Source organism: Beta vulgaris, chromosome 7, assembly GCF_026745355.1.
Source record: "Beta vulgaris subsp. vulgaris cultivar EL10 chromosome 7, EL10.2, whole genome shotgun sequence".
Taxonomy (NCBI): Eukaryota; Viridiplantae; Streptophyta; class Magnoliopsida; order Caryophyllales; family Amaranthaceae; genus Beta; species Beta vulgaris.
Window position 1 is genome coordinate 33,268,416 of NC_079208.1, and position 18,031 is coordinate 33,286,446.

Here is an 18,031-nt window from a genome sequence, read left to right on the forward strand (position 1 = left end):
ACCTTGTAAATTGTAGGAGCATCAATCTCGGGGATTAGAGTAATAAATGTATGATTCACTTCTTTTAATAAATTACCAAAATGAAAAAAGCTTTGTCTGCCTTAAGCACCTAACTTCCCACCAAAGACCAATATTTTCGAAAGAAAAAAGGGGGAAACCCGTCAGAACCTGGAGATTTGTCAGGGGCTAAATCGAAGAGCGCTGTTTTAACTTCCTCCATATTTATTTCCTTACACAAGAAGAGATTATCCTCACTAGAAATAATGGATTCTAACTCCTGAAAATCAACTCCCTCCTTAAAACTACAATCTAGGTTTGAAGGGAAGTGTCGAATAAATGCATTAGCGAAACAATCTTCCACTTGCTTCAGATATGAAACTATATCTCCTTGATCCTTTTTAATAGTAGTTATAAAATTACGATTCCTTCTAATGGAGGCACAAGCATGTTAATATTTTGAGTTTGAATCACTTAATTTAACATAGTTAGACTTAGCTTTCACCTTCCAATGTATCTCTTGGTATTCGAGAAGCTTCGCTTGTCCAATATTTTATTTTGAACATAGATTTAAGCAATTTGGATCTACAAGAAGTTGTTCCTGTATTAATTTAAATTTAGCTTCAACTGTCCTAAGTTGAAGGAAGATATTCCCAACCTAGTAGTAGACCAAATTTTGGCTTTTGCTTTTTAAGTAACTTACAGTTTTTCGTTAGACAATACATATAAGAACCATTAAATTTCGCACACTAAGATTTCTTGATTACTATATCAAAATCTTTCTTTGTCGTCCAAATTTTATCAAACATAAAAGGAGGTGATTTCTGACCTTAATGCATAGCTAATAAAGAAAGTGAAACATGACAATGATCCGAAGATGTAAAAATATGATCTTTTACTTTAGCGCTATGAAATTGATTTAACCAATCCAGATTAGCAACACCTTTGTCTAACCTTTCTAAAATATTATTAGGACCACTACGTTTCTTTCGCCAAGTATAAGCTTGACCACTAAAAGGTAATTCTATACATTCAAGAGAAGAGGCGATTCATATAATTTAGTCGGGCAAAAGTAAATTCTACCCCTCCTACTTTATCATTATGACTACTAAGCTCATTAAAATCTCCTAATATAATATATGGACAATTGAGAAACTGAACATAATTAATTAATTCTTCCCAAAACACTAATTTTTGACTATGATTAGGGAGAGCATATATAAAAATAAGCTTAAAAACGCAGTTCATATATAGTAATTGCACATTGCAAACCATTACTCTATCAAATTTTGCTTCAGCATTAAACAAGAAGGGATTACTAGGGAGATCCCAAAAAAACCCACATACCACCTGCGAAACCAAAAGATGGGAGGAAGTCATGATGGTGAAGCCCAATTAGTCTTACACAAGCCTCCGAAAGAGGAGAAGATACTTTGGCTTCACAAAGCATATCATGGCATGAATCTTATTAAATTTACAAAAACATTTAACTTTCTCCATAGCAAGATGTCTCTTACTACCCTGATATTCCAAAAACTAATATTCATAAAATAGGCAGGTGGAAGATAGAACTTGACTAAGTTCTACCCCTCTTCAGATTGGATGTAGCTGATTCTTCATCATAGTCCATCTTCCTTCTCTTAGCAGAGCTGGAAGCAGATGCATTCTCCTGGAGGCTAGCCCCTTCGACTCCCATCCCCTCAATCTCTATTAATAATAAAACTAACCTCTATTAATAATAATAATAATAATAATAATAATAATAATAATAATAATAATAATAATAATAAATACTATTTAAGAGAAAATAATCTATTCACCAATCATGACCATATCAAGACTTATTAAAGTTCCTCTTTTTTATGATCTGTCACCTCAAATAGTTTAGAAACTTGAACCTTGATTTCCCAATTAGTTTTAGTAGAATTAAGTTTATTGAGAAAAAAATAAGATCTGATACATAGATATATAAAAAAAGAAAAACATAAATAATTAAATATACAAGAAATATTATAGGAATAAAATAATTACTCAATTGCATAATACCTCTGCAGTGTCGTTGACAAACTTTCATTTGATTTTTCATGTATTATCGTCATGTTATGATATAGGTTCAACACTATATGTACATATTTTTTATCTTTATATAACTCAATTTTTTAAAGTATTATTTTGAAAGAAATAATTGCTATTATTACATGTAATATGCTATATTTATAGTTTTTTTATATGCATTTAAAATAAAGAATAAATAATATGTTATTGTAATACACTATCTTTACGTTTATTTTTATTTGTATTTAAAATAGAAAATGAATTGTACATTATTGTTCATCTAAATAAATATATTTTTATAAGTTGTAAAACTATATTGTATATGAAAATATATTTCGAGCACTCTCCAATGGTAAGAAATTTATAATATTACGGATTATGTAGGAAAAGTTATATCAGTTACCCTTTTAGTAGACATTCTTTGAGTGGTTGGTTTGTTCTACTGGGATACTCAGCAGTTTCCTGGAAGACCACGAAGCAGCCTACTGTATCTCTTTTTTTGTCGAGGCAGAATATCGTTCTATGGTTGCTATTGTTTGTGAATTAAAATGGTTGAAACAGCTTTTGGGAGATCTTGGCGTCCAACATCCTGCTGGGATGTGATTATTTTGTGATAGTCAATCTACTTTATACATTGACAGGAACCTTGTCGTTTTCCATGAGCGCATAAAACATATCGAGTCTGATTGTCATTGTGTTCGGGATGCCGTGACTGAAGGCATTGTTACTCCATCTTATGTGCCTACCAAGTTCCAGCTGGCGGATATTTTCGCTAAAGCCGTCGGATGGACTCAGTTTGAATTTTAGTTATCCAAATTGGGCATCCAAAATTTGCATGCTCCAACTTGAGGGGGGTGTGAGGAAATAGGAATCTATTCAGTATTTATTGTTAGACTTCATTATGCAATAGGATTTCTTTTTCTATTTAGATTTGATGAAGGACTCTTGGTGATAGGCTGTATAAATAGATTTTCCAGATTAATGTGAGGGGTGAAGGAAATTGATTGAAATCTTACACTTTTCCACTCTAAAATTCTCCATATATCTACCCGTTTTCTTTATGTTGGGTGGGTTGAGGGGTAAAAAAAAGAAGAGCATAATTATACTTGGTAGCAACTTACAAAAATGATCGCCTCCCTTTATATCTTGTTTTGTTGGGAGTGATTTGCAATAGAATGCATATGATCACTAATGATGACTTCGAGAAACTGTGAATTTGTGGATACCATCTACATTCACTGCTCCTTTCATTAAATAGGGACAATTGTCAAGAGATCATAGGAACTCTTATTCTCACTAAAAATTAATAAGAAATCCTCGTAATGACCTTTTCAATGCCATTTTTTACCTTTTCTCTTTTGCATTGGCCTTTCGTGCTTTCAGAAATCATATAAGCTTAGATTATGCCCAACAAAAGAATATATAAAAGCATTATTTTCTTTGGCTTTGGATTTTGTAATTGTGTAATAGTATTAAGAATCTTTACCCAATAAAACACCTTAAATAACTTATAAGAATGAGTTACCATTAAATAACTTCATAGCTTTGCTTTTAAGGATGTTTGTGTTGTTGCAGGTTACTTAAACTCCTTAGTTTGACGGAAATCAGCTAACTAAAACAACACATAAAATAAAAAATCAGCTTTCTAAAGCAAAGGCAAAATAGAATAATTAATTAATATAAACATAGTTTAGGCCTCTTATAATAAAGTTCACCTAAATTCTTCTACTTCCTCCGTTTTATAATACTCGATACACTTTACATTGTGGGAAGTTTCACATTACTTGTTACATTTCCTTTTTTTTCAGCAATAAACTCTCTCTATCTCTCTCCTCTCACATGGGGTCCTTTTCTTTTTACTCTCTACTTCTCTCTTTTGCCTAGGAGTCCGTAAATTGAGAAGTGTAGCGAGTAATATAAAACGGGGGAAGTATGTACTTTTGATTTTAATAAAAGGAGTACAAGGACATAAATTATTTTGCACATATGTAATTATATTATAACTCATGACGTTATAATTCTTGGCATAATTTTTCCGACAAGCTAACAAGAAGTTTTTTAATTATTATTAAGAAAGATAATTGGTAAGAAAACCAACCCCTGCTAGCTAAGAGGCTGGATATAAGGCTAAACAACCCAAAAATAAATGCCCCAACATATTGTTGGAATAAAGATTCAAATTTTGAACAATGCTCTGTATGTAATTTGGGGTGGTAGTCCACTGAACTATCACCTCTTTATTTCGAAAAAGGAATGTCTTAATTGTACATGCCATAAACAACACAAAATCATGCTATTATGTCTTAACTGAATTCTAGTAATATCTAACTTAAATGAGCAAATTACCACTTAGACATGTTACTTGTACAATATTAAATGATGGAAAGCATAACATTGATCTTCCACTACTTTTTGGTGTACCTCTAGACCTTTGGGCCGACCATTTCTATGATTAAGCGAAACTTTTTTGCTGCTCTGGATGACATTCCCTTCTCATCATCCATATGCCTTTGGTTTTTTTTTTTTTTTTTTTTTCCCTTTTTAAAAAAGAAAAGAAATTGGGCACCCATGTCTTCTTGATATCCAGATATTTTTCATGGTGGCAGTGGCAGTGTAATATTCAAGTAACCCAAATTTTTGTTTTAATAGATTTAAGTAACCAATTCGTATTGCCTTTTTTCTAAAATAAAGCGTTTCGGGCAGCTACTAAGCTAGCACACACTGACAAATAAATATAACAATCATGATAATTTTAGTACTATCAAGAAATTGTATAATATATAATGGCAATTACATGATAATACCTAAATAATGATAGTAATATATCGATAACATGATAAACGAAATTGGTAACTATTCGTAACAAAATCTAAATTTTGCAGTGTGTTCATTAATCTGCTAACAATCAAATAATATGAAAGGCTTTTATTCTACGGAGTTTTAGGAGAAATAATGTTTTGTGACGTAGAATGAAAAAGAAAAGATTAATTTATATCAAAGTTGAATGTGTGTGTGATGAAAAATTAGTGTTTCGGCCCATTAACCCCGCTAAGGGTCCCGCGCCAGCTGGCACAGCCACACAGGCATTGTGGGACCCATCCTTCACGACGTGGCCAACAGTCTCTTGGACTCCCAACTGACAACACCACCAATCCCTAGAAGGCCCATCCTATCAAAAAGGTCCCCTCCTAGGAATTACCACTGCTATAAATACCCATTGTCCCATCAAGGAAAAATTATTGAATTCTTACCTAACTAAACAGAACTTCTCACTCTAGACTCTCTCTCTGCCTCAATCATCAACTGACTTGAGCGTCGGAGGGGCGATCCTAGAACAACCCCCGGGGTAGTCTAACGTGTTTTGCAGGATTCCGGTGAACAGATACCCAGCTCCGGAACCATATCCTTGGATTAGGGACCTGCTCATCACAGATCATTAACCTTAATTTCTAGACAAAAACAGTTAGTAGTCACATTCTAAAAATAGAAACAAAAGAAATAGGTAAACTGATAAGGAATATCGCAAAAAGGAATACGGGTAAACTAATAAAAATAGGAGGGAATATATCAATATTTTTAACATCTTATGACTATTTCTTTCATGTTTTCATATAATGTCTTTACTACTCAGTATTCCCAAAATAGAAAGGTTCTTTCCTTTAGAGTTGGTTTACTTTGGAAATACGGATAATTAAAAAATGCAAATTATTAGGTGTTTATGCCAGTAAACAATGAATGTAACAATTTTATTTGAATCATACCTTTAATTGTTTCAAAAAAGAAATTGGCAAATAAAAAAGAAATTAAGAACTTTGAATCACTTTTTTAGCAAAAATAAAAAAAGATATATAGGAGAAACTTTGATTCCTTTGATATGTAATACAAAACTTTGGTGAATGATACAAACTTTTTCTTGGAAGTGAAGATTGTTTGGGCTTTTTCTAAGGATTGCCGAGCTTAAAGGAAACTAAAGCCCAACAGGCTCCTAAGCCCTTCAGGGTCCCATTCAAGGTGGCTTCCTCCAGCTGTCAGTGCCTTCCAGCTAGCCTACAGCTGGGAGCCCCTAAGCACTATAAATACTCAACCCCTCATCATGAGAAGGTATTGAATTCTTACCTAACAAACCAGAGCATCTCTTCTAGACTTTATCTCTCTAGCTTGATCACTGACTTGAGCGTCGGAGAGGCGATCCGGAACCATCCGGGGCAGTCTAACCTACTTTTGCAGGATTCCGGCGTACGGACTATTGACACAGGACATTCAGATCTGACCCGGTATTTCCTTGACAAGGCAATTAGCATCCTTAATTTCTAGATAGAAACAGTTTGGCGCCGTCTGTGGGGATAGTATGAAAAGTTATTTCGCCACCACTCATTGAGACTTATCTCAGTAGCTACTCAGCTTCGATCTTCAATCTTTGAACGCCAGTTAACAATGGCACCAACCAAAAACACCCGCGGCAAGCAAGCCTCTAACCAAGTCCCTCGACCGAAGAGAGGCCACTCACCCCCACATAATAGGGAGGCTGAGCAGATCCCCTCACCGGGTCGGAGGTCGCCCACCGTTCAAACTCTGGACCCCCGGTCAGCCTCTCAACAAATTCAGAATGTTGAGCCCCAACCGCTCTTTGCGGCCGACATTGCCCTTATTACTGCCCAACTCCAAGAAACCTTTCAAAAAGGTATGATGGACATGATGGCCATGCTCCAGCAGAGGCAACACCAGCTCATCCCACTCAATCAGCCTGAGCACAGAGAGCGCACTATAGTCCGCTCTCAAAGGGATCAAAGGGATGTGCACTCTCGTTCTAATCGGGATCAGCAGCCTAGCCGGCCACGATCCGATGCGAGGGACCCAAGTCATCGAGAAAAAGAGAAGTCAGCACGACAGGGGTCGGCCCGTCAGCATGCGGAGACCCACGTATCCAAGTCCCCAAGAGGGGGCGCGGGTCGGAAGCCCCAAGACGCCCGGGACTTTCTTAACAAGAAGCGCCTCAGCCAAGGCTACGACGCCCGGGAGTTTCTCAACAAAAAGGCGCATAACCGAGAGGGTCATGGGGACTCAGCCCATTCTCAGCCGCCTAAGCTGACTGGAGTGGGGCTCAAGTTCCTGATCCCCTTCAGTCAGGAAATCCTGGGGACCCCAACCCCGGGAAAAATTAAAACTCCATTGATCGAGCCATTCGCGGGCCTAACCGACCCCGACGATCATATGGCCAGCTACAAAGCTCAGATGAGCGTTCAGACCAGCTGTGAGGCCACCTGGTGTCATTTCTTCCCCACCACCCTCAAAGGTCGTGCCCTCAACTGGTTCCAAGAGCTCCCAGCCGGGGTCATCACGGACTTTGCCATACTTGAGCACCTCTTCATCCACCAGTTCGTCGCTGGAAAGAGACAAAGGAAGACCAGCCTCCACCTCATGGGGGTGATGCAGGACAAGAATGAGCCCCTGGCGGACTACATTAAGAGATTCAACGAGGAATCCCTCAAAATCACCGACTTGCAAGACGCGGTTGCTTTTGCCGCCCTTATGTCTGGTCTTCAACCAGGTCGGCTCAGGTGGTCTTTGGCTGAGAATGAGGTAAAAACCTTCTCGGAGGCCATGCCTAGGGCCCAGAGATTTATCCAAGCAACGGATATCTGTCGTCATTCAGACGAATGGGGCAAGAAAAGGAAAGATGAGGGGAACCATAGGGATCAGCCTAAATATCAGAGAACGGGAGGCCGAGGGGACCGGCTTACTGACAACGGCAATGATCCTCGGTTCAATAAAAATCGGAAAGAAATCTATTTTGACATCAGGAACAAAAATTGGCTTCCTAAGCCAGCACCCATTCGGACATCGTCGTCTCGAAGGAACAAGAGCTTATGGTGCGATTACCACAAAGAATGTGGGCACACCACCAAAGACTGTAGAGAGCTCAAAAAATCCTTGGACGGTTTAGCCGACCAGGGAAAGCTCAATCACTACCTAAAGCACTCGACCAAGGAAAAGGGGAAGCAAAAGGTGGGTCAGTCGAACAGCGGGGACACTGAAGGGTTCATCGGTGTCATCGCAGGAGGATTCGCGTCGGGAGGCCTGACCGGCCGAGCACGCAAAGCCCACCTCCAAAATAAACCTCAAGCATCAAGTGCTCGATGTCCAGCTACCCCGACCCAGCTGCCCGGTCATGACCTTTGGGGAACCCAGTCGGACGTTACATACGCCACATGATGGCCCTCTGGTCATCGAACTCAAAGTGGCAAATACTCGGTTAAAGAGGGTGTTGGTAGATAGCGGGTCATCCGCTGACATCATCACCCTCAATTGCCTCAAGAAGCTGAAGTACACCGAGCGGGATGTCACCCCCCCTGAATCAGCCGCTCATAGGCTTCGGGGGCAACTCTGTCCACCCGGTCGGGTCAATAAAACTACCCACTCGGATGGGTGAAAAAGGGAAAGGGAGAAGCCTACCAATCGACTTCTTGGTGGTGGATCCCTTTGCCATATAACATAATAATGGGGAGACCCACGCTGAATAAGGCTAAGGCCGCCATATCCACCTATCAGCTCCTCATGCAGTTCGAAACTGATGACGGAAAGGTGGGAAAGATTCAAGGCGACCTGCAAACAGCAAGAGAGTGCTATGTGAATGGCCTCAAAAATAACGACGTCCAAAAGGACTCGAATAACGACGTCCAAAGGGACTCGAAAAAGCGAAAGTATGAAGAGGGTCAGCCCTCAACCGGCCTCGGGGTATATATAACTGACAACCCCAAACAATACGAACGCCCTCAGCCAGCCGAGGAGGACGAAGAGGTTGCAATCGGCCAGGACCCCAGTCGGACTGTGAGGGTAGGCAAAGCCATGGACCCTCAAACAAGGCAGGATATCATCCAAGTGCTCGCAGAGTATCAAGATGTCTTCGCCTACGAGGCCACGGAAATGCCTGTCCTCGACCCAAAAGTCATGTGCCATGAGCTTAACATCAAAGAGGGGTTCAGACCGATCAAGCAAAAGCTCAGGCACCAAGGTCCTAAAAGAAATGTTGCAGCGGCCGCGGAGGTCAAGAAGCTGCTGGAAGCTGGCTTCATTCAAGAGTGCCAGTACTCAGAGTGGTTGGCCAACGTGGTGCTGGTCAAAAAGCCGAGTGGGGCATGGCGGATGTGCGTAGATTTCACTGACTTAAACAAAGCCTGCCCGAAAGACAATCACCCTTTGCCGAAAATTGATAGGCTGGTCGATTCGACGGCAGGGCACGCCCTTCTCAGCTTCATGGACGCAAATGTCGGCTATCACCAAATTCCCATGGCCGAGAAGGACCGGGTTCACACGGCATTCATCACTCCTCAGGGGGTCTATTGCTATAAAATGATGCCGTTCGGCCTCAAAAACGCGGGAGCTACATATCAACGAACTGTCAACAAAATCTTTCACGACCAATTGGGTCGGAACATCAAAGTATATGTTGATGATATGATAGTCAAAAGCAAGGCCCAGTCGGATCATCCGGCAGATTTGAGAGAAACGCTGAGCACCCTGAGAAAGTACCGAATGATGCTTAACCCAAAAAAATGCGTCTTCGGAGTCAAAGGTGGGAAGTGTCTCGGATTCTTAGTGGATGAAAGAGGAATCGAGGCCAACCCGGACAAGATCAAAGCCGTCTTAGAGATGAAGTCCCCTCGGAATGTGAGAGAGGTACAATGCCTAACCGGCTGCCTAGCGGCACTCGGACGCTTTCTCTCCAGATCGGCTGATAAAAGCTTGTCAGTCTTCAAAGCCTTGAAGCGAAAAGAATTCACTTGGGATGACGAAGCCGAACAAGCCTTCACCTACCTCAAAAATCACTTGGCAACTTTGCCTAAACTCATCTTCCCCTTGCCGGGGGAACCCTTATTCATATACTTGGCTGTCTCGCACTACGCTCTTAGCGCAGTCCTTGTAGCCGAGCGAGAAGGAAAACAACATCCTGTCTACTTCATCAGCCACGCCTATAGAGGGGCTGAGGCGAAGTACAGTGATGTCGAGAAGATGGTCTTTGCCTTAGTAATGGCAAGTCGGAAGCTCAAGTCCTACTTTTAAGCGCACCCCATCAAAGTCCTAACCGGACAGCCGCTTCGAAAGATCATTGAGAGTACGAACCATTCAAGTCGAATGACTGATTGGGCGGATCAGCTAGCGGACTTTGGGCAAGAATTCGAGCCACGAAGGGCAATCAAAGCCGAAGCCCTTGCTGATTTCATCACCAAATGTGCAACCAGACCTCCGGTCGGCTCGCAAGAGGAATGGGAATTACTGGTCGATGGATCCTCCACAAAAAATGGTTGTGGAGCCGGCCTAGTTATCAAATCCCCGGTCGGGGATAAAATTGAGTATGCTGTTAAGTTCGAGTTTCTCGGATCCAACAACGAAGCCGAGTATGAAGCCCTTATCCTCGGATTGCAACTCTGCATCCTGGCCGGAGCAACATCAATCGTAGCGAAATCCGACTCACAACTAATTGTGGGTCAGATTTCATGAGAATACGAGGCCAAGGAAGATAACATGAGAATGTACTTGGCCAAAGCTCGAGCTGTCATTGGAAGGTTGGTCGGGTTCCGGATCGCTCACATTCCCCGCTCGGAAAATCAACAGGCCGACGCCCTAGCTCGGATGGCCAGCTCTGCGGAGGGGTCGGCCCCCAGAACCATAACTTGGGAAGTGCTGAAGGAACCCATCATAAATGCCAAAGAGCAACTCGTCCTCAACCGTTCCTCGAACTGGATGGACGAAATTGTGAAGCACTTGCAAGACGGAACCTTGCCAAGCGACCCTAAAGAAGCCGACCGGGTCAAACATAAGTCAGGTTGGTTCCTATGGCATGATGGCCAACTCTACAAAAAGTCTCTCACTCATCCTCTTCTCAAGTGTGTGACCCCCGAGGAAGGAAACTACATCCTCAGGGAAATACACCAAGGGGCTTGCGGGAGCCATCAAGGGGGCAGAACAATAGCCGGAAAGGCCTTAAGAGCAGGGTATTACTGGCCCACCTTGAAGGCAAATGCCTCGGATCTAGTCCGGCGATCCCCCTTTTGCCACATCCACTCGGACATACCAAGAGCACCTGCTACTCCCCTTACCACAATTCAAGCAGTGCTGCCCTTCGATAAGTGGGGCATGGACTTACTCGGACCTTTCCCCCCGGCATCAGGGCAAAGGAAGTTCTTGATTGTAGCCATCGACTACTTCACCAAGTGGACAGAAGCCGAACCACTGGCATCAATAACTGACAAGCAAGTCCAGATGTTCATCTGGAGAAACATCATCACCAGGTTCGGAATTCCAAGAGCTCTGGTATCAGATAATGGCCGACAATTCAACAGTGGGCCGACCCGAGACTACTGCGCCCGATTCGGCATTCAAACAAGGTTTTCCGCCGTCTCCCGTTCCCAAACCAATGGACAAGCCGAGTCAGCCAATAAAATTGTCCTAAAGGGAATCAAGAAGTCCCTTGACGCAGCTAAAGGGGCGTGGGTAGATGACCTACCCGACGTCCTTTGGTCGGCCAGGACAACCATAAAAGAAGCCACGGGGCATTCCCCTTTCGTACTGGTATATGGCAGCGAGGCCGTCCTCCCAGTTGAAGTGGGCATTCCTTCTCCTCGAATAACATTTTATGAGTTTGACAAAAATGAAGAAGAGAAACCCATAAGCTTAGACCTGCTGCCCGAAACCCGAGGCAACGCTCAACTACAAGCCATCCGGCACAAGCAGAAGATCACTCGGCATTTCAATAGACGAGTGAAGCCCAGGCCGATCTGCCTTGGTGACTGGGTCGTCCGAAAAGTGGAAGCTACTGGACTCTCCCACCTTAAAGGGAAGTTGGGGGCAAATTGGGATGGTCCCTATAAGGTTACAGAGGTCCTCAAACCAGGGACCTTCCGACTCGAGTCCCCCGAAGGAGTTCCCCTGACTCGGCCCTGGAACCTGGACAATCTCAAAAGATACTATGTATAATTTATTTTTGTTACTTGCAGTAGGGGCATATTGTACAACCAACGCCTCCTAGTCGGATTTAACTAGCTAAATTCGAATGTAGCAACTCGGACTTAACCAGTCCATGTATCAAGTCGGGTTTTTTCCCTATGAAATGGAAGACTTAGCCAGTCTATTATAAAAATGTTGCAAGCAAGACTTAACCAGTCCATTATAAATTGTGATATTGCAAATAACAAAAGATTAAATTGCATGACAAAATGACAAGTGAAATTGCAAAATAACAGTTGTATTTCATTGATAAAGTTGCAAAACACAACCAAAAGTTTGCAAAAAATACAAGGATAAAGGCGAAAATACAAAAGGCCCAAAATTACAAAAGCACTCCATCGGAGAGGCCATTAGCAAAATAAGCTAAGAAAACAAGGAAGATAGGCCTAAGGAAGCTGGATGGAAGGGTCGGCTTCAGGTTGCTCGGCCGTGATCTCAGGAGGAGGCTGCTCGGTGCTTCCGCCGTCCTCAGCATTTTCATCATCATCGTCGTCATCTTCCTCATCGTCCGTGCTGGCCTCCTCGGCCATCTTGGCATGAATCTCAGCGGCCTCGGCTTCAGCGAGCTCTTGGTAGCGGGACCAGACCGAATTGCAGTCCGCTGAAGGGCACGAGTCGGCAAGAGCGGCCTTGAGCTTGGAGAGCGCCTCGTCCTCGCCCATCTTATGAGAGGCTTGGCCTACGTCGGCGCAGAACTCCGTGCAAGCATCAGAGGCATGCCACTCAGCGAACCATTCCGCCTGAGAACGGGAGGCCTTCGTCTTGGCTTCCTTCAGCTGAGCCTCGGCCGTACCCAGCTTGAATTTAACTCTCTCCAAGTCGCCTTGGATTCGAGTCACTTCGGCCTCTGCGGTAGCCTTGGCCGATTCAGCATTGTCTTTGGCCACTGTCAGGTTGGCCCTCTCCCGCTTCCAGTCTTCCTGCTCCTTCTTCCAGGCTTCCTCGCCCTTGTTGATCTTCTCATTAACCTCGTTCAACCGCATCTCGGCCAGACGTTTACCTTCCTTAGCTTCGAAAAGCTCGTCGAAGTGCGTCCTGGCCGCCTCCTTCAGTCCCTGGACCTCTTGAACCAGCGCAAGCCGGTCCTCGGCCACCTTGGTCATCCGGATAGAAAACCGTCAAGAGAGAAGTTAGTTAAAAGGGGCAAGTTAAGAAATAAAATGTAAAGTGAATAAAGTTACTTACGTCCATCCAGGAGCGAAAGAGCTCGCTCGACTCGTTTCTCCCATTCACCGCCCTGATATGATCTCGGTCGGTTTGGGTGCAAAGGATTTCCAGCGCATCGCTGATCCTCTGCTTCTTCTCTGATTTGGACAGTTGGGTAAAGGGGAGCGGCGCCTCAGACATAGTCTGCTCGGCTGGAGACCCCCCCTGCACGTGGTCCGGACTTTGAACCGGCTCGAAGTCCGAGGCACAGATGGATATATGAGTATTGTCATCATCGGACACCGGCCGAGGGCTGTTCACCTCAAGAGAAGGCTCTTTCCTTGCCTTCTTCGCAGAGGCCTCCTTCTCGGCCCGAGCCTTAGCCAAGGCCTTCTCGGTCATCTCGACCTTTGCCTCGTCCCGCTCCTTGCGCTTCTTCGGCTTGGGGTTGGACGGGTCCTAAAAATCCCAAAAGTTGGTAAGATTGTAAAGCATAAACAAAACCAAGTCGAATGGAAAAGATTCATACCTTAGGCTGGGGGGGGGGGGTTGTTGATCTTGTTGGCCTTCATCTCAGCCCTTATCCGAGCGGCCTTCAGAGCAGCGGAGGTCAGTCGTTCGGCCATCTCTTGGTCGGTTTCCTTGATGAATGCGAGGGAAGCTTCTGCAAAAGCATGAAAGAAAGTTAGAAAGGCATAATAAACAAAGCAAGAAGACAAGTCAACCAGACCCCCCATGCCGAATTACCCTTGGGGAAAGCTGGGCTCAGACCGAAGGCCGCCAAGAAGTTTTCATTCTTAAAAAGTTTGCAGCTCGGGAGCCAGTTCCCCGCTAGGAAGACCTCTCCACCATCAATTATCTTGGCCTCCAACTGCATGTAAATTGCGGCCACGACTTCCTCTTCCGATAGCTCGGGCACTTTAAAGTTCAGACAGTGGTTGGGGTCGGCAGATGGAGGCACAGTCGGGATACCCCACTCTCCCCCATAATATACGAAGGCAAACCCTCGGCGGAACCCCTTTTGAGAAGAGGGAAGGTCGAGAACGGTTCGGTAGCCCCGCCGAGCCTGTAAGCACCACCAACCAGGACCATGCTCCCCGGTCGTCATTTCACATAACTTGTACATATGACGCCATAGGGTAACGGTCGGCTTAACCCCGAGGACGTCACAGATGACTTGAACTGCCAAAATTCCTCCCCATGAATTCTGAGACAACTGACCCAGGCATAAATTGTAGGCGTTCAGCAGGTCCATCTCAAACTGGGTCAGAGGAAACCTCAAGCCCATCTCCATAGCCTTGTAATAAAAAGTCGTGCATCCGGGAGGAGGAGCTAAGATGGTGTGGTTGGCATCGAGTCAGACCAGCAAGAAGGGGTCCTTAATCTGAAATTTGGCCGCTGGGCCTCGGGGGTCCTCCAGCAGGGCCTTTATTAGCGACGGAAGGGGGAACTTCGCTCCCGGTCCGCCTTTTGGATCTATATCTGGATACGCGAAACGCCCGGACGTGGAAGCCTCGCCTTCTTCTCCCGGCATAGTTACCCTAACTACACCATCAGACACATATTTGTCTAAGTAACTCTTCGAAGAGGGATAGGCCAGGGACACCTCCCATGGTAGGGGGACGGCACCCTCGGCCTCCTCCTCCTCGTCTTGCGAAGGAGTACTCGGGAGGGAAAGCACCTCAGGCACAGCCGAGGGATCGGGGCAACTTATTAAAGTTGACACCAATACCATTCCCATACCCCTCACCTCCTCGGCTAAATTATAAGGAGGTGAAGGAGGAGGTGTCACCGACTCGGACGAGCTCCCCATTATTTATCAACAAGAGGGGTTGGCCGATTTTATTAAAAGAAAGAGAAAAAGACTTAGCGAAAAATCAAAATAGAAGCGTACCTGGTCGGACGAAGAAATGAAGCCCGGACTTAGAGAGAGAAAGAGCTGGGAAGTAGAGAGAGAAAGAGCAGAAAACTTGAAATCTAGAGAGAGAGAAATGTGAAGAAAAGTGACAAATCTCTCTCCTCTCTCCCTACTTATAGGCGATTTTCTAGGGTTCCGCGTCCCGCGTCAAAATATGGACTAGGACCTGCTTTTCCGCCCTCTTAATGGGCCTCTCAGATGGCCCAAAGTAACCCAAAGGCGCGGTCCTAAAGAAGGCGAAGAGTCACGAAGTGCCATAAATTGCCGGAAGTTGAATCGCCACCATGTTTTCTAGCACGCCAATAATCCACGATTGCCACGTGGCATTCTAGGTTTCAAGTGGCCAATAAGTTCATCAGCTTAAATTTCCATTAAGTTCATCAACTCAAGTTTCACCAGCTCAGGTTCATAAGCCAAGATCACTAGCTCGGTCACTCTCGCCAGCAATCCAAAATTCCCGGCACCGACTCGGACAAGCATGGGGCTCATTGGCCCCTCATCCGAGCCGCGTCCACCTAGCTCGGCCCAAGGAGGCTCTCCTCTTTGGTTGAGTCAATCTCCTAAGTCCCCGATTGACTTAGCGAGAGCAGACACCGGCTCGGACAAGCATGGGGCTCATTGGCCCCTCATCCGAGCCGCGTCCAACCAACTCGGCCCAAGGAGGCTCTCCTCCTTGGTTGAGTCCATCTCCTAAGTCCCCGATTGACTTAGCGAGAACAGGCACCGGCTCGGACAAGCATGGGGCTCATTGGCCCCTCATCCGAGCCGCTTCCCACCAACTCGACCCAAGGAGGCTCTCCTCCTTGGTTGAGTCCATCTCCTAAGTCCCCGATTGACTTAGCGAGAACAGGCACCGGCTCGGACAAGCATGGGGCTCATTGGCCCCTCATCCGAGCCGCGTCCAACCAACTCGGCCCAAGGAGGCTCTCCTCCTTGGTTGAGTCCATCTCCTAAGTCCCCGATTGACTTAGCGAGAACAGGCACCGGCTCGGACCAGCATGGGGCTCATTGGTCCCTCATCCGAGCCGCGCCCACCTAACTCGACCCAAGGAGGCTCCTCCTCCTTGGTCGAGTCACTCTCCCAAGTTCCCGGTAACTCAGCAAAGAAACATGACCGGCTCGGACAAGCCTGGGGCTTATTGGCCCCTCATCCGAGCCGCTCCTGTCCAAGTCGGCCCGAGGAGGCCCTCTTGGCTAAGTTTACCAATCATATCACTAAGTATCCGTGTAAGCAAGACCGACTCGGACAAGCGTGGGGCTCATTAGTCCCACGTCCGAGCCGCGTCCCGTGTGCTCGGTCCAGTAGCGTGGGTTACATTACTCCACTCTCCTTAAGGAGACCGGGTCGGCATGCTTATCCACCCTTTCCTCAAAGGAGACCGGGTCGGCACGACAATTCCACCCTCCCCTCAAAAGGGACCAGGTCGGCACATGCCTCCCCTCTCCTTGAGGAGACCGGGTTGGCACGACAATTCCACCCTCTCCTCAAAAGGGACCAGGTCGGCACATGCCTCCCCTCTCCTTGAGGAGACCGGGTCGGCATGATCATCCAACCTCTCCTCAAAAGGGGACCGGGTCGGCACCTGCGTCCCCTCTCCTTGAGGAGACCGGGTCAGCATGCTCATCCACCCTCTCTTCAAAAGAGACCGGGTCGGCCTATGCCTCCCTCCTCCTCGAGGAGACTGGGTCGGCATGCTCATCCACCCTCTCCTCAAGGGAGACCGGGTCGGCACATGCATCCCCTCTCCTCGAGGAGACCGGGTCGGCACACCGTCCCCTCCAAGACCGGGTCGGTCCTGCCTCAGGATGGCCCAGGTTCCGCCACGAGTAGGAAGCGCTTCAGCAAGGCCTCGAAACTCCCTATTCCTGGCGTGGGGCTAATTGTTTGGGCTTTTTCTAAGGATTGCCCAGCTTAAAGGAAACTCAAGCCCAACAGGCTCCTAAGCCCTTCAGGGTCCCATTCATGGTGGCTTCCTCCAGCTGTCAGTGCCTTCCAGCTAGCCTACAGCTGGGAGCCCCTAAGCACTATAAATACTCAACCCCCTCATCAATGAGAAGGTATTGAATTCTTACCTAACAAACCAGGGCATCTCTCTCTAGACTTTATCTCTCTAGCTTGATCACTGACTTGAGCGTCGGAGAAACGATCCCGGAACCACCTCCGGGGCAGTCTAACCTTACCTTTTGCATGATTCCGGCGTACGGACTATTGACACAGGACATTCAGATCTGACCCGGTATTTCCTTGACAAGGCAATTAGCATCCTTAATTTCTAGATAGAAACAAGGATGATACAAAATGTTGTTCCCAGTTTGCTACATAAATAAACCTATCTATGAGTTCAAGTAACTTTTTGTTAATAGATAGCTGTAATGCTCCCTATGTTGGGAATTTGGATTTTGGGAAATAAAAACTCACATATACAATTTTAAAATGTCTAGAAAAAGATGTGGTCACACTTCCTAAAAAAGTAATGATTCACAATTAGATTGTCAATATGTCACGACTTGAATTAAATATTTAAATGCCGAAAAAATATAAATAAATGGTTCAACTATAACAAAAATCTTTTGTAAAATCATGTTAACTATGGTGGATTTGGACAATATGACAACTAATATTGAAGATAATAGATATTACATGCAGTTTTATGGTCTTCCTAGATGCACTTATGTTTAAGATGCCATCTTCTAGATCAATTAAAGTTCCTCAATTTTAACAGATTTTCCGTCTTTGTTACACCCAATATAACAGAATATAACAGAAAAGATCAGAGCTTATAATTTGCTTAGGTTCCGTTGATTTGTGTCCAAAATAGAAAAGAGGGGAAAGGAAGGTAGACAAAAGACATCATGAAAAGGAAGCAAATGTCATACAATGGCCCAATCAATTCATTGATCTAAACCCTG

The 18,031-nt window shown here is 45.0% G+C and overlaps 1 protein-coding gene across 1 annotated transcript; it reads left to right on the forward strand.

Moving 5' to 3' along the window:
* The first annotated feature begins 6,486 nt into the window (after positions 1–6,486).
* LOC104899176 (uncharacterized) lies at positions 6,487–8,265 on the forward strand. The gene has a single exon (XM_010686313.1). It carries the CDS (start codon positions 6,487–6,489, stop codon positions 8,263–8,265), a length of 1,779 nt encoding a protein of 592 aa, XP_010684615.1.
* Positions 8,266–18,031: the final 9,766 nt, after the last annotated feature.

Excerpts from the sequence above, each read along its gene's own strand:
- LOC104899176 (XM_010686313.1), top strand. The coding sequence starts at position 6,487 with ATGGCACCAACCAAAAACACCCGCGGCAAGCAAGCCTCTAACCAAGTC.